General features: G+C 46.3%; 2 protein-coding genes and 1 pseudogene across 4 annotated transcripts in view; 2 read left to right on the top strand and 1 right to left on the bottom strand.

Moving 5' to 3' along the window:
* Positions 1-10: 10 nt before the first annotated feature.
* Positions 11-2401, bottom strand: RPS16 (ribosomal protein S16). The gene is made up of 5 exons (XM_077131899.1): positions 2267-2401; positions 2034-2135; positions 512-608; positions 353-400; positions 11-216 (listed from the first exon to the last, which is right to left on the bottom strand). Exons 1-5 carry the CDS (start codon positions 2312-2314, stop codon positions 71-73), a joined length of 441 nt encoding a protein of 146 aa, XP_076988014.1. The 5' UTR covers positions 2315-2401; the 3' UTR covers positions 11-70.
* Positions 2402-3419: 1018 nt separating this feature from the next.
* Positions 3420-4898, top strand: LOC143659199 (F-box only protein 6-like; annotated as a pseudogene). Its single transcript, XR_013163477.1, has 3 exons — positions 3420-3560; positions 3735-4118; positions 4156-4898. The product of XR_013163477.1 is annotated as an F-box only protein 6-like (transcript).
* A 6214-nt stretch (positions 4899-11112) lies between these two features.
* SUPT5H (SPT5 homolog, DSIF elongation factor subunit) overlaps positions 11113-17113 on the top strand; it is a 31498-nt gene continuing 25497 nt past the window's right edge. For both annotated transcript variants that reach the window (XM_077131885.1, XM_077131883.1), the window contains exons 1-3: positions 11113-11277; positions 11451-11533; positions 16574-16739. In XM_077131885.1, coding sequence (XP_076988000.1) covers positions 11115-11277; positions 11451-11533; positions 16574-16739 — 412 coding nt within the window. In that variant the 5' untranslated portion in view covers positions 11113-11114. The remainder of the gene's footprint in view (positions 11278-11450; positions 11534-16573; positions 16740-17113) is intronic.

Here is a 17113-nt window from a genome sequence, read left to right as displayed (position 1 = left end):
CAGTCCTTGAGACCTTAAAATCCCACGACCTTGTTTATTATAAATGTGCACCCTGCTCCTCACAGTAGGATTATCTGTATGATTTCTGGTACCGAGCCCGGGCACCAGGGCCACCGAACTTCTTGGATTCGCAGCGACGGGGGTCAGCTACCAGCAGGGTCCGGTCGTACTGGATGAGGATGTCTTTGATCTCCTTCTTAGAAGCCTCATCCACGTCTGGAGTTAGAAAGGAAGAGGGAGAGAGGATTTAGATAATCACAACTGCCCTCTATCTACTCTCTTGGGTTCAGGGCCTGAGCTGGTCCTTGACTTTCTTCACCTACCCATGTAAGGGAAAGACTGATTCACTTACATTTCTGGTAATAGGCTACCAGGGCTTTGGAGATGGACTGGCGGATTGCTGTGGGGAAGAGGGACACAAAAAAGGCATGTGAGCTTTGCGAAGGCCCATGACTAGGGCATTTCTCCCAAGCCACTTACCACCCCAGAGTGCCCAGTTCTTGGAACTCACCATAGATCTGGGCCACGTGACCACCACCCTTCACACGGACACGTATGTCCACACCAGCAAACCGTTCTTTGCCCAGAAGCAGAACAGGTTCCAGGAGCTGGAGGAATAGAGGGCATAGAATAGGGTTTTTTTTTTTTTTAGGTCACCACCTGGATTACATCCATCCTTGTTGCTCTTCATATAGCTTTTGCCACCAGCCTCAATGTACTAGTGGAAGGGAGATGGACTGCCACCCTGGACCCCCTATATAAAGCAAAGAAAGCAGAGGGGATATTGAAAGCTGCCAGATGAAATTGTTGCAGTGGGAGGAAACCTAACCCAGGCAAAGGCAACCCTGTTTTTGGTCCCTGTTTGGGCCTCTGATTCCCCATATCTAAGACAAGTTTTCTTAGAAAACTTTAACTCAACAGTAAGGAAAACCTTTACAACCATCAAAGATGACAACAGTAGAATGCCACCCTTGAACTGTCAGGTGTTTTTCCTAGGTTGCCTGTCCCAGATTGTTGCACTCCCTTTGAGCCTCACACTGATTTCCAGAGAAAACAGATTACATACAAACTTCCCTTTCCCAGTTTCAGTTCTTTTACATGTATTCTGTTTTAACCCTTTGTGCTTCACCTGCTTTAGGTCTCAGCTCACAGATCTCTTCCCCTAGGAAGCCTACCCTGACCCTTCCACCCTGGTTAAATCAGAAGCCTCCCATCACCACACTGCTGGGTCAGTTTCTTGTAACGGGGTCCAGTCTGTCTCCCCCACTGAACTGGGAGTACCACAAAGGCAAGATGATGTCATTCTTCTCATTTAAAACATAATAAATTTTAAGAAAAGAACGAATACATTTCCATATATACCAAGTAGTTTACGTAGAGAAATCTAATTTGTTCTCCCAGCTGTTCTTCAAGGTAGAAATTACTGTTTTACAGTTGAACTCAAAGCAGAAAAGACAAGTGACTTGCCTTAAGTAACATGGCTTAAAGAGGCAGAAACCAGTCTTTGATTTTTTTCTATTATGAATCCAAGAAACTGAAGCCCAGACAGGAAAGGCAAAAACCCTTTTCACAAGGTAAGTGTTTAAACACATCCAGATTCTATCCGTGTCTTTTTGACATTATTGATCATCTACAATGTCCAGAACCTATTTTAAGCACTTAAGGCAAACGCTCGATCCCTGTCCTCAGAGCTTACACTCCAGAAATGAAACAAACCACCGTAAATACAATAATAGGTGGGCCACACTGTAAGAAACCAGACCGGGTAAGTGCTGGTATTTCCTTTGCCATCGGGTCCCCCGGTTGGGTGGGTTTACAAACACCTCAGTTGTCAAAGAACCCCCTTAATCTTCAACTTTAATATTTGCACTATCTCAAGTCGGCGTTTACCTTACCTTCTTAACCCTACCTATATCGCAAGTAACACAATCCCTCAGCTTCTAAGACCCACTAATTCCAGAACCCAAGAGTTTTAACATCTCCGTCTCCATAGCCCTACACTTAACCCAACCCCCCTTCCTCTATCCCATTACCTTGTACTGCAGCGTGCGCGGCTCGATCATCTCCAGGGGCCGCCCGTTCACCTTGATGAGGCCGTTGCCCCGTTTGCAGTGCGCCACGGCTGTAGCCGTCTTCTGTGGAAAGCGAAGAGAGCCGGGCCGCGTGAACTCCAGACCACAGTTCCCAGCTTGGCCCCAGACCCCTACCAACCAATCTATTCTAGATTCTTGCTTTCCCGGCCCCTCCCGGCGGGTGCCCGGCGTACCTTGCGTCCGAAGACCTGCACTGACTGCAACGGACCCTTGGACGGCATGGTTGCGGGAGTAGACTAGACCTTACCGCGCGGCGCCGTAACCGGAAAAGGAAAGCTCGGGGCTACCCAAGCCGCTTTTCAGGGTCTGCGCAGGCGCCGTAAGTGCTGCGTCGCGACAGGAGTAAGCTTTACGACTCGTGGTCGTTAGGAGGCGGAGCCTGTATTAGCCCGGGAAGGTGGATCCTGGGAGCTAAGGACCGTGGAGGTGGGAAGGAGGGGACCTGAGTGGCGCGTGCAGGAGAAGCATTTCATATCCTCGGCCCTCATTGGTCACCATCGGTATTCCTTTGCATTCCGGCTTTGCCCTCTTTAATAATCTCCTCTATTATCACTTCTTACTCTCCCCTAAAACGGACCTCCTCGTCCCTCCGTAATCTTCCTACCCCCTGGACCCCCGCTCCCAGAATCCCACTCCGCCAGAATCCTCTCCAAATCCACCTTTCCCAGAATCCTATCCTGGGTAACCCCTGTCTCAGAGTTCCTCTCTCCTAGAATCCTTTTCCTCTCAAAGCTCCCTCCCATAGAATCTTACCTTGCCCCAGAATTACCTTCCCTTCAGAGCACCCTCTTCCCAGAGTCCTCTCAGAGAGCCACCCCCAAATCTCCCTCACCCTAGAATTCCTCTTTCCCTGAATCCCCCTCCACTCGGAATCCTCTCCCTCAAATTACGCGTCCTAGAATCTTCCTCTTCTCAGGACCCACTACCCCCAATCCCCCACCTTCAGAATCTCTCCCCCCGCCCCCGCCCCGAACTTCATCCCCCTTCCCCTCCCTCAAAATACCTTTGAAGGGAATGTCCTTCCCTTCAGGGCTTCCTCTCCCCAGCATTTTCCTCCCTGGCTCCCCTGGAATTTTCCTTCCCTAGAATTCACCTCTCCTCTGAAGCCACACACCCCAGAATCTCCCTCTTCAGGGTCTTTACTCTAGACTTCTATCTCCAGAAGCCCCCAGATCATCTCTTCATTCTCTCTTTACAGCATTTTCCATTCCCAGCCCCCCAACTCCATCTTGGGAACTCCAGAATTGGTTGCCTTCTGCCTTCCCACAGACGCCCCCCACTCAGAATGTTCCTTTTCAGCTGATAAGCTCCTCTCGGAGTTTGGGGAATCCCAGAGTTTTCTCAGTTTTCTCTGGCAGCAGTGGGTCTGGGTCTAAGGTTCAAAAGAGTGTGGCTTGGGAAGGAGAAAATATACCAGGTCTGGGGCCAAAGGGAGTATCTTCCAGGCCAGAGTCCAGCTCCAAAAAGGTGAGAAGAAGAGAAGCAAGTGGGGCAAAGGAAGGGAACACACAGAGGCAGACCTGGACGGACAGATGGGCACACATTAAGAAGGGGAGACCCCTGCCTATCCACCTCTGTCCTCCCTTAAGCCTCCCTGGGTGAAGGCTCACAACCATGTCTCCCCCATAACCCCCGCCCAAGGTCTGCCCCAGCCATGGCCCTAGTGAACATCAACCAGCTGCCCGAGAACATCCTGCTGGAGCTGTTCACGCACGTGCCCGCCCGCCAGCTGGTACTGCACTGCCGCCTGGTCTGCAGCCTCTGGCACGACCTCATTGACCTCATGACCCTGTGGAAGCGCAAGTACCTGCACGAGGGCTTCATCACCCAGGACTGGGACCAGACCGTGGGCGACTGGAAGGTGTTCTACTTCCTACGCAGCCTCTGCAGGAACCTCCTGCGCAACCTGTGTGCCGAAGAGGACATGGGATCCTGGCAGGTCGTGTCCAATGGGGGAGACCACTGGAAGATGGAGAGTCTCCCTGGAGATAATGGGATGGATTTTCCTGACCCTAATGTCAAGAAGTACTTTGTCAAAAATAAAAAAATAAAAAATAATAAGAAAAAAATACTTTGTCACATCATACGAGATGTGCCTCAAGTCCCAACTGGTGGATCTCAAGGCCGAGGGCTACTGGAAGGAGCTGCTGGACACATTCTGGCCTGACATCGTGGTCAAGGACTGGTTCGCCCCCAGATCGGACTGTAGCTGTGCCTACCACATCTGCGTCCAGCTGACTTCAGCTGACCTATATCGTCCTGGCCTCCTTTGAGCCCCCACCTGTGATCGTCCACCAGTGGAATGATGCCAAGTGGACAGAGGTCTCCCACACCTTCTCAGACTACCCTCCAGGCGTCCGCCACATCCTCTTCCAGCGCGAAGGCCAGGATACCCAGTTCTGGGCAGGCTGGTATGGGCCCCACATCACCAACAGCAGCAGCATCATCAGCCATGAGACGACCAGGAGCCCGGCACCAGCCGACAGCTCGGCCTGAAGACAGCGCAGTGGGAGGAGGCCACCTGCCTGCCGTCCTGACCTGCGTCTCCATGGGCCCTTCTCACGGTCCATCAGCCAACCGGCTGTCTGTCCAGCCTTGCTCCAGGCCAGCCAAGTGCCCTTTGTCCCCTCCAGGCAAGAGCTGGGCCTTTGGTGGGCACGGAAGCCCCTGCCCCAGTAGCTCCTGCCCCAGTTCCAACCTCGGGCAGACCCATGGGTTTGAGTAAGTGACTGTCACATGGCTTTGTGTTTTGTCGTAATAAATGTTTTCAGTAAAAAAAAAAAAAAAAAAAAAGAAGGGGAGAAAGATGAAGAAGGGGCTAACAAAGGAGGAGAGAAGAAAGAAGAGAGACAGTGGATTAGTCAGAGATGCCAATACTAGAGAAAGAAAGAGGCAGATATAGACAGGCACAAGGATTCCAAGAGACTTGAAACAGAAATAAGAGCAGATATGCACCTGCAGACATAGAGAAGCCTCACACAAATGTTTTCCCATGAGAACACACAGCCCAGAAAAACAGACCACAGGAAGCACACACACACTTTCTAAGCACCCGAGGGCCTGGTGTGGGGGAGGGTCCCATGCCCTCCAGTCGCCCTCTCAACTTTGCTAATTCTTTTTTTTTATTCATAATTATTTAATTCATAGAACTCTTATCATTAAAGAACTCTACCCCCAAATAAGAAGCAGGCATGCTGTGAGTTACATTCTTGTAGGAAAAGCAAAAAAAAAAGCTTCAATAAAAGAAACTACATAACTGCATTATACATTCTTTATACAAACATCTCATTCTGTAACAGGAGAATTAAATGCAGATCAAATGCCTTTAAAAGTTTATATGCCTAGATGGCTATTACAATCCGCACAGCACTAAAAAGAAAAGGACTAATAATATAGGACACAGTATTTTTAACAATTATAACACATTTAACACCTTCAGCTATCCACTGAGTTCTCAGATCAGATTGGCAACTGAAATTTCACATCTACCTGGGCCTATTTGGCTAAGGTCAGAGAGCTTTACAACCATTTTAGCAGCTTCATCTAAGTCATCACAAGCAAGAATTTTAATTTCACTGTCTATAAGCAGGGTCTTAGAATCATCAACTCACGTACCTTGTAGTCACACAACAATAGGTATTTTAATTTCCAGGTCCTTTACTGCCATGACTATGTCCTGCTCTTGCTAATTCTTGTGTCTCCCCTGAGCCTGAAGTCAAGGAGCCCTCTGACCCAGGCCCTCCCCATCCTGGGGTGGTCATCTCTCCCAGCCTCTAGAGACATGTTCTGTGAATAGCTATGGTTTGAGCACAGCTGGCAGGGGAGGGAGCAGTTACTCCCACCCACTCCAGTCTTCCAATGGGCTCCCTCTACGTGTACTACTTTCTCCAGGACCCTAGGTCAGGGATCAAAGGCAGCCTGGGGGAGGCACTGTGCTCATGTGGCCTCTCTGGACCATCCTGCTGCTAGTGTGGGCCTTGGGGGGAACTAGGGTCACCCCTCTGCTCATGGGAGCCTTTCTATTCCTGGTTGCCATCAAGAAGATGCTGGTTACAACAACCATTAAAGAAATTGAAAGAGAGATCAGGCTTCAATTAGCGAAGAATGAAGCTGCTTGGGTCGGGACTAAAGTAAATCAGAATACAGGGATAAGGAGGACATTGTCTGTATTTTAGAACGTCACTTACAGTATGAGACCAAAGGAAGAGAGGTTTATTTTGTTCAAAACCTAAATTTTCTGTAGCACATAATTTAACTCAACTTGTCTGGATGGATCAACCAAATACAACCCAAACACCATGGAGCCCAGAATGGGAATGAGCGCTTGTAATTTTGTATAGCTCACTGTAATGCCTGGATACATCCCCGAGTATATTGAACAGATAATAAAAAAGTATTGGCAAAATCCCTTGAGGGATGGGAGAGAAAATATGGAACTATTAAACTTTATAAGCGGGGAAACCCTGATACTATCTCAAACATTAAGGAAGCCCAGGTTAATAGGCCAAACCCTTGATCTTGAGGCTTGCTCTTGTGAGGCTTATTTATGTAGTGGAGAAGCTAAGCCTACCTGGAGTTATGCCTAAGAGTTACCTCCAGAGGACCTCTTTTGTTGCTCAGTGGACTCTCTCTCTCTCTCTAAGCCTAACTCTGCAAGTAAAATCATCACCCTTCCCGCTACATGGAACATGACATCCAGGGATGAAAGTCTCCCTGGCACTGTGGGATCAACAATGCCTTCCTAACCAAAAAGGAGAAAAGAATGGTGACAAAATAAAGTATCAGTGGCTGAGAGAGTTCAAATAGAGTTGAGAGGCTATTCTGAAGGCTACTCTTACTCAAGCTTCAGGTAGATATTTCTGTTTACCATGGTTTACCATACCCCAACCAAAACCATTCCCACCAACCCTAAAGAACACCTAGAATTCTATCTGAGATGCTACAAAGGTTCCATGCACTATGATTACTTTCCAGAAACCTACAACCTCCAGATGGGTTCGTAGGTCAGATAAATCCTGAAACCCAGAGGGGCCAGCCTCTCCAGAGCATCAACTAGTTCCATCCCTCCATCTCTTATTATCGACAGCCCTTTCCAATGTGAAAAATTTAGAATGGGCATAGTCCAAATATCCCTAAAGATTTGGGAAAAAATCAAAGGAGGAGGTGGAGTTATAACAGAGATAGGATAGGATTTAAGAAATGAGTATGACTACTGAATCATTATATTGATGTTTATTTTAGTCTCCAGTGGCTTGGAGCAGCTAGAAGGTAAAACCTAAAATTGTGAAATAGTAACCCATACCAAACTCTGAAACCTGTTCTATGACTAATTATTGTGGTGTGCTTTGAAATGTATTGCTTTTTGTACATATGTGGGTTTTTTTCACAATAAAAAATAAGAAAAGAAAAAAGAAGATGCTGGTGAGAAAGTGGGGGAAGGATGGGAGGGGAGAGCCAGAGGGCAGAGACAGGCTAGTTAAGGGGGTGGGGCAGGGTGTGCTTGAGAAAGGGTCAGGCGCTCCCCCACCAAAATCTTATTCTTCCTGTCCCCAAATTGTTGGCGAACAGAAATGATGGTGCTATTTACACCCCAGATGTTCCCTCTTTATTTCATTAGCTCCTCACTTGAAGTTGGCAGTTCAGGGAGAACTCACTAGACTCTGCACACATGTGCATGGATGTGTGTGTGGGGGGGGGGTGTGCATGCGTGCACGCGCAAATGTGTGTGTTGGGGGAGGAGGCAGTGGGGCTGGTGTTATGGCTCTCCAGCTCCTGACCCAGCCCCCAGTCTCTGGCACCTAGAATAGCACCTGGTATATAATAACAGCAGTGAAGAAGATGATGATGATTACACTTAGGTACTGCTTACTCTGTATCAGGTACCTATCTAAACACTTGAAGTACATTCACATCAATCCTATGAGGGAGACAGAACTACCACATATGGGTAAAGAGGTTGTACATGAAACAAGGATCAGTCATTGTGCTGGTTTGAAATGATGTATGTCCCCTAGAAAAGCCATGTTTTAATCAAAATCCCATTTTGTAAAGGCAGTATAATCCCTATTCAATACTGTATTTTGAGATTGCAATCAGATCATCTCCCTGGAGATGTGATTTAATCAAGAGTGGCTGTTAAAACTGGATTAGGTGACAGCATATCTCCACCCATTTGGGTGGGTCTTGGTAAGTTTCTGGAGTCCTATAAAAGAGGAAACATTTTGGAGAATAAAGGAGATTCAGAGAGAGAAGAGAATGCTGCAGCATCGTGAAGCAGAGAGTCCATCAGCCAGCGCTTTGGAGATGAAGAAGGAAAAAGCCTCCCAGGGAGCTTCATGAAACAGGAAGCCAGGGGAAGAAGCTAGCACATGACACCATGTTCGCCATGTGCCCTTCCAGAAGAGAGAGGAACCCTGACTGTGTTCACCATGTGCCCTTCCAGCCAAGAGAAAAACTGTGACTGTGTTCGCCATGTGCCTTCTCATTAGAGAGAAACCCTGAATTTCATCAGCCTTCTTGAACTAAGGTATCTTTCTCTGGATGCTTTAGATTGGACATTTCTACAGACTTGCTTTAATGGGGACATTTTCTTGGCCTTAGAACTGTAAACTAGCAACTTATTAAACTTCCCTTTTTAAAGGTCATTCCATTTCTGGTATATTGATTCCAGTAGCTAGCAAACTAGAACACTCATCTACAAGTATGCTTCCTATTCATATCCTAGGCAGTGTATTTAGCATATTTGTTACATGTCAGTAGATGGTAGGATCTTGTTCTAACAAAACCATTATGACAAGTTTTCCAAGAAGAGTCTTAAGGGAGGAATGCCTTTCTCTAACTTGCACAAAGATACCATATGGGTGAGCATCGACCCTGAAGATAGGGATGATTCTGAACCCCGTTTCACAAGTGAAGCAACTGAGGCCAAGAGGCTTGTCCCAGGTCCCAAGTAAGAAACTTTGTGGTGGGGGTTTGGGATGAGGCTGTTATTCAGAAACTCTGGGCTAATCAGTCCCCACAGATGAGTGCTACTGACACTTCAAGCTGTGTCAGGCTAGTGCTGTCTGTGATTTGGTTTGACGAGAGCCTATCTGTGGAACTGCTGTGCTCTGACTGCAGCACCTGCTAGATGCTGTGGGGTCCCAGCTGTAAGTGGCCCACCATGAAGGAATTGTCCCCCTCTCCTTGGTCAAACTGTTGGAGTTACCACTGGGGTCTAATGCTGGGCATCTGCCAGCAGCTTGAGCCTTGGAGGACGCAATCTCCCAGGTATCCCAGGAGAGGGTGGGTGTGGAGGAGGGAGGAGACTAACTCCATGTCTTCTTTTACTAGGCCAGAGGATCCACCTGGCGCAACAGAAGACAGAGAGAAAAGGAGGAAAATAAAGTGAGATCCAAAGACCAAAATTTCTGACCTATTGGGTCAAGGGGGTATAAAAATTGTCTGCATCTGCCCCCATTCTCCTTCTTTTTCAGATTCTCCCTCCTCTCCTCTAATCTAATCCCCATCCCTTGAGGAAGGCAAGTTTACTGTGGCTGGCATCCCTGGCTGCACCCGGAGGGCTTTCAAGTAATGCTGATGTCCGGGACCCAACCCAGAGAATTTGATAATTGGTCTCTTCTGGAGCCTGAGCATCTACATTTTATGTCAATTTTATTGAGATATAATTCACATACAGTAAAATGCACCCATTTTAAGTGTACATTTCAGTGAGTCCTGACAAATGTATACCTGCATTGCTATCAAGAAAGGGCATTTTCATCATCCCAAAACATTTCTTCATCCCTCTTCCCAGTTAATTTCCACCCCTGGCCTGCAAAACTCCACTTTCTGTCTGTCAAGATAGGTTTTGTCTATCCTAGAGTTTCATATGGATGGAATCATACTGTACCTGTCTTTTGTCTGGCTTCTTTTGCTTGGAATAATGTTTCTGATATTCATTCATGAAGTGTGTCAGTACTTTGCTCCTTCCTATCGCTGAATATTATTTCATTGTATAAGTGTATCACAATTTGATTATCCATTTTCCTCATGATGGGCATTTGGGTTGTTTTCAGTTTGGGGCTATTATGAATTAATCTCTCTCCTCTATCTTCCTAAATTTTAAACTTCCCAAATATTCTGACATATTGTCAGGGTTCAGTGTTGAAAACCATAACAGAGCAAGAATTTTCCTTGGGTGTTAAATGACTGTGCCGCCCTCTCTCTTTCCCGGAGTAAATACCTTTCTGCAGCAGTTTCAGTAGACATTTTAAAGAGCTGCTGTTTAAAGGAACCAAGATTACGGTGGTGGGGAAGGGGGCTCCCCTTATAAAATGCCCAGACTCCCCCCTCCCCCCGCAATCTATCTTGGGTTAATTTGAGATTTTTGAATTGGGAGTGTGTGTTTGTTAACTATGTGCATATTAAATTTCCGGAAATTAAATCCAGCTGATTAATGGCTTATGTGAAAAATATTAGCACTGTATTATAAAAGCCTGATTTGTTAATTCTTCCAACAGGCTAAATTTTCATGTTCCTCTCTCAAATCTGCCCTCTTTGCCACCTCTCTGTCAAATCATTACTGATGCATGAATTCACATTTAAATGCACCCAGACTTGGAGTGGAGTCTGTGTTTGCCCTTCTCAGCTAGCTTATTTTTCTGAGCTTCAATTTTCTCTTCTGCAAAATGGAGGTTACTACTTACCAGAGACGTTTTAGAGTCTATAAGATCCAGCACGTAAAGTCTCATATATCATGGTTACTATTTGCTAATTCTCTGCTTCCTCACGGCCTGACTTGTCACACCGTGTGTCCGAACTAATTAGTGGTCTGAATTGGCAAATAAACCGATCACTAAATTCAAGCACGAATTCCACCCAGTCTGGAACGCCCGAGGGGGACTTTCCCACTCTGACCCTTCCAAGATGTCAGCACGACACTCTGCTGTAGTATGATCCTGCCACTCTCGAGATGGTGTCTCGGAAGTGCGTCAGCCGGAGCGAGCCCTGGAAATCTCGCGTTGGGCGAGGCCAACAGGCATGTTATCGCGAGAGGATCCGTCTGCCCCAGCCAGGCGTCGTGTGAACAGCAGCTGGTACCGAAGACCGAGGTGGAACCGGAGCGGTGAGGGAGGGGACCGAAGTGGTCGGAGTGCTGCCGAGGACCGGGGAGGTGTGGAGACCGGATTCGAGGACTCAGGAGGTATACCAGTGGCATGGGGGTGTCCTCATTCGGGTTCGTAATTGCCAGAACTGGGCTGCCGGAAGTGCGCCAAGTAAGGGTTTTTCTTTTCTTAGGGAACCAGTGGGGAGACTGAGGCTCAGGGCGGGACTACGGATTGGGAGACTCACTCAGGCAGCTGTCTGTCCCTGTAGGAAAGAAGATGTCGGACAGCGAGGACAGCAATTTCTCTGAAGAGGAGGATAGTGAGCGCAGCAGTGACGGCGAAGAGGCCGAGGTCTGTGGCTGGGAGAGGCGTTGCGTCTGGGGACAGGACCAGGATGGCAGGGCCCCTGTGGGAGTCCAGGAGGGTAGCGGGCTCTGGCCTATGGGAGTTTCCAGGTTGTCCGAAGAGATAGAAAGGTAGGTAAATTGAAGTCAAGCAAGAGACAGGGGCTCGAGGCCAGGGATGCACCAGATACGGTGGAATAACCAGTAGAGAACTAGTGTATAGTAAGCACACTCACTACTAGTTTTTACTTTTGGGTATGCTCAGTAATTCCAAAACATTTTAAGTACCTCCTACGTGTTAGGTACAATTTTTGCCTTTGGTCTACACCAGTGAAAAAATAGATTTTAAAAATCTGTGCTTACTAGGTGACTGACTGATCTACTCCGCGATGAAAGCTGCCGTATCAGGGTTTAACATTAGTGAGATGACGTCCATGTTGAAAAACATGTGCATAGCTTTATTCTTGCCACCATGGTCATTTTGTACATGGTCCATTTAGCACTGATGGCTGGAATAAAAACTGAATGACATTGACAAAATGTGTCATTTCTTCCTACCTGTTTTAAGGAGAGCCTTCCCTGCACTGGATGCCTGCCTGTTGACAAGCATCCACATGTGTTGCAGATATCTTCGTGTTCAGTCTCCATTCTGAAAAATCCGTCCATATACCTCTTCTCCACACCTCCTTGTCACTGTTGTCCCAATACTGGTCTTTCCAAGTCCCCGATCATTCTGTGAAATCACTAGCAACTGCTCACGAACCGTTGTAGATCCGTACCTTTTGCCATGTCTCAATCCAGCCAGAATAGACAGCCAAAGGTACTGCTTGAAGTTCTGACCACTAGGAGAGTTTCCTTTCACCATTATATTTCAGGGCCACCCCTGGTGGTAGCTATTATGCTACAGCGATCCATTTCATGTTGGTGTCAGCATATTTTGCAGAACCATCTGCAAACTAGGACTTTATAAAAAAACAAAAACAAAAAATTATCTGTTTTCATGGAATATAGGTTCTAAAAGAAATAGCCATAACCAATGAAATTATATAGTAAGCCAGAAGGTGATGTGTACTCTGGAGAGAATTGAATAGGTGGTCCTGGTTGCATTTTAGGGTAATCAGAGAGAGCCTGGGATGGAAACATTATAGCAAAGACTTGGAGGTGAGGGAGTGACTCATGTAGATATCTGGAAGAAGAGTGTTCCAGTAAAGGGAAACAGCAAGTACAAAGTTGGAAGTGTCTTCTGTGTTCAAGGAGTCCATTTTGGCTGTATTGGAGTGAGTATGACAGATGGGTAACAGGGACCAGAATATTGGATTTTGAGGGTTGGAGTGAGGAATTTGGCTTTTACTGAGTGAGTGAGATGGAGCCTTGAGAAGGTTTTGATCAAAGGACGAATTTGATGTGATGTTTTGAAAGGATCTTTCTGAATGCCGCTGTTTCTGGAACCAAACCAAATAAATATTTCCTGGGATTTTTCCTTTTTTTTTTGCATGGGCAGGCACCAGGAATTGAATCTGGGTCTCCGGCATGGCAGGCGAGAACTCTGCCTGCTGAGCCAGCATGGCCCACCCCCTGGGATGTTTTTAATTTCAAATATTAGAAACTGTTATTCTGCTTTTTTACTTATTTCTGATTTATTCATTTGTTGAACACATAAATTGTTAAGCATCTTTCACAGTGTTTTGAGATACTTGTCATGTGTCAGAGAGTAGAGCAAGCCATATATATCTTCGCTCTTGTGGAGTTCACATTTAGTAGGCAATGTCCAAAAATCAATAAACAAAGAGATGACAGGCTAATATAGCTACCTTGCTTGACACATAGGAACTTAAATTTATTTTTGAAGTTGGTTGCCAACACATTAGGAAAGATTTCACGTAAAAATAGGGATTTCCTGAATTTGAAGGAAGTGGAAGGAACCAGTAACCTAGAACCAGGATTTTTCTGTATAGCACCTCTTTGCTAGAAAATGGCTGTTCTCTTTAGAAATAGGAATTTTTCTCCAGTTCCGCAGATATGCATCAACTTGCCCCCAACATTAGGATTGTTTCCATTTATTTTCACACCTTCCTTGGATCAGAGTTAAGAAAAGGAAAGAGTTCACATATCTGTGTCCTGGAAAATAACAGATAGATAAAGGGTGCTATGGATTTCCTTTGACCTTCTCCACCTTATTGATGTTGTCAGCTTGCCCCCAGTAGGCATTTGATTATCAACCCCTGCTGTATCCTTTGGGGCATACAGAGTTGGAGGAATTGGGACATGGTGGGTGTGGGGCAAGGGTGAAGATGCTCCAAGCTGTCATTCTGGGTACTTGATCTCTGACTCATGGCCTTAGTGTACTTTGCTTGGTGGTTTGAGCCTGGTGGTAATGAGAACAGGATCCCTGCTTCCTTTTCCTGCTGAAATAATCTGGTTTGTACCTTACGAGGCTCACTTTCTCAACACCACTACAGGCTTTTGACTTACCTGCTGGCTTCCCTGCTGTCACCAGTAGAGGCAGAGGCTGTGTGAGGCCTGCTGTTATTGCCAGAAATAAGACTGGGTTGATTTTTCCGGGAGCCAAATGTGGTATGATTTTTGGAGTATTGCATTCTGTGTATAGACAAGCAGGAATGAAAGTTGATGGGCCAGCATTATGGCATCAGTTGCTTCTATTCACAGCCCCAGTAACCTGTTTATTCATTCAGCACGGGTTCATTGTGTGCCTGTCATGCTGGGATCACAGCCTCCCTCACACATTTCTCAGTCCTAAGATGGAGATGGTATTATAAATAAATGGTTACTTCAGGAATACTGAGGGCAGTGTAAGAGCACTTTCCAACCCTGAGGAAGCACAAAAGTAGTATTGGGGACTTTTTTCCTAGGGAGGGGGGAGCCAGGTTTGGAAAGAAGGCTTTGCTGGGACCTCGCTAACAGGGATGATAACAAGGTTTCTAGAAATCAGGCTGTGGTGCTGTTATAGATTAGGTCATTAAAATGTGGGGTATTGTGGGCTATCAGTATTGTGTAAGTCTTCCATTCCAGACTCTGGGCTGGTTGATGTTGGGGATGCCCAACCTTCCTGTTAGGAAGCTCACAGTCCAGTGGAGGAGATAGAGCTGTCACTGGAGAGTAACTGCTCAGATCGGTTAGGGCTGGGTTGGGGGAAGCCCAGAGAGTTGTGAGAACCTAGAGGACTTGTCTGACTTTTCCTGTGGAGGAGCAGGGAGGATTTCTTGGAGGAGGGCGTGTTTAGACTGAAGTATGAATGGGGGAAAAAAAGAGGAAGGATGTTGTTTTATGCAGAGGAACAGCTTAGATGGTGGACAGCACTGAGAACCTGGTGCCCGTAGTTCAATGACTGGGACCTCCTATTTTGAAGGAAAAGCCCTGAAAGGCAAGGTAAGAGGGAGAAGGCAGTAGGCAGAATGTGCATTTCCAATCTAGGCTGGTTAAGGAACTCAGTCTTTATCTCAGGGAGCCCCCAAGTTTTAAACAGGGGACCAATGTGGTCTGATTCATGTTTTAGATTAGAGTTTCCCAGGACTATAGGAGCCATTTTGGGTGGAGGGTTGGGCAAGAGGTGCTTATGCTTTTAGGTGGAATGGCAAAACAGCTTTAGGTACGTTGAATCATTTAGTGAGAAAGTTGGGTTTTTTGGCTATATGTTCTGTCTTTGGGTCAAGGAGAAAGTTTCACTTTGGTCCTAATGTATCTTAAATACCTCTCTCAAGTTTTTATATTTATCAAGGAGAACAGGCTTTATGCTTACAGAAGGCAAAACAATATCTTGCTGGAATTTAAAAACATTGTTTTGCTTTTTTCTTTGTGGTTATTTATTTATGACAAGCGAACCTTTTAAAAAAGTTTTTGACTGTGACATTCAAACCATAGAAAAGTTTCTCTTTTAGATTAAGTAAAAATGAGTGGATTTAAAGAAAATATCAGGTGAACAGGTGGTGCTGATGTGGCTATGGCAAGAAATGAAATTAATGAGAAAAAGATTGAAGTTGGCAAATACACTTTTGTACAGATAACTTCCATTTGTGGCTGGTACAGATCAAGGGATTAGAGATCAAGAGACCAGGAGGAGGCTGGGACAAAGATCCATGTTCAGAGGGCAGTGTCCTGGCCTGAACTAGGGCTTGTGTGGGGGTGGGGAGGAGGCTATCCATTGGAAGCTTTTCAAAAGGAGATCAGACAGAACCTGGTATTTGGTGGAAACTGGAGGAGGCCAGCATACTTGTAGCCACAGGGAAGTCACTGACATCATTTTTAGAATATGGTTTGTATGAGGGGCTTGGGTGACTCTAGGGAAGGCATCCAGGAGGCTGCTGGCACGTGGGTTCTCAGGAGAGAGGTGGAAATCGAAGACAAATCAGGTGTTATCTGTTGAGGCAGGAACTGAGGCCATGGAAGGGAAAATGGCCCAGGGAGATGGTGTGTGGTGGGAGAAGCAAAATGGGTCCTGGACTGAGCCATGAGGACTGAAGCCAGCATTTAAGGATGAGCAGGAATAAGAGGAGCCTGATAGGTAGAAGAAAAACCAGTACCACATGATGGGGCAGAAGCCAAGGGAAGAACTTTCCATAGAGAGGGAGTGGTCAGCAGAGGCAGTACTCCCACACTGGCTTGTAAGTCAAGGCTAAAAAATGTCCTCATGATTAGTAATAAGTGATATTCAGTGTCCCTAGTGAGCACCATGGGCTGGAAACAGAAATGAGAGTTATTGTCTTAGAGATGACCATCAGAGCCATGAGAATGGATGTGATTGCCAGGGGGAGCTTAGAGTAGAAGAAAATGAGGGCCAAATACTAAACCTTGTGGATCTATAAGAACTCTAGTGGGTGGGGCACTCTGTATCAGGTCCTGGGTACTGGGTAGGTGGGGATGCTGTCACTGAAACAGAATGGTTACCAAAGAAGTCTGGCCAGAGTGGCAGGATGTGTGTGTAGAATAGAGGGACTATAACCTTGCAGCCCTGAGTCAGCTTTGGGGGTAATGAGTTTGGTTTTCAGATATGGGGATAGGAGCACGCCCCAACCCTGCCTGGTCCCTGCAGGTAGAGGAGGAACGACGGAGTGCAGCGGGCAGTGAGAAGGAGGAAGAGCCTGAGGAAGAAGAGGAGGAGGAAGAGGAGGAAGAATATGATGAGGAAGAAGAGGAAGAAGATGATGACCGCCCCCCCAAGAAACCCCGCCATGGCGGCTTCATTCTGGATGAGGCTGGTACGTCCCGGGGCCAGAAGAGAGCTGAGCAGGGGCTAGGCTTCACTTTCACTGTCAGTTCCAGTTCTCTAATGTACTTTTTTTTTATTTTTTATTTTGATAAGTTTCAAATACATAAAATACTAGAATGTTATATTGAAACCCCCACCCTGTACCATCTCTTAGCTTCAGCAGTTTTAATGACTCAGTGCCAAACTTGATTTTCTCATTCCTCTTCATTCCCCATCTACCGTTGGATGATTTTGAAGCAACCACATAGGCAACTGTACCCAAATATTTCTATATGTATTACTAAAAAAGAGACCCTTTTAAAACACGTAATCATAATACCTTTATTACTCTTAAAAAATGACAAGTTGTGCTTCCCATGAAAA

Source organism: Tamandua tetradactyla, chromosome 16 (assembly GCF_023851605.1).
Source record: "Tamandua tetradactyla isolate mTamTet1 chromosome 16, mTamTet1.pri, whole genome shotgun sequence".
Lineage (NCBI taxonomy): Eukaryota > Metazoa > Chordata > Mammalia > Pilosa > Myrmecophagidae > Tamandua > Tamandua tetradactyla.
Note: the sequence above shows the minus strand (reverse complement) of the source record. Positions and strands in the feature narration are given on the sequence as shown.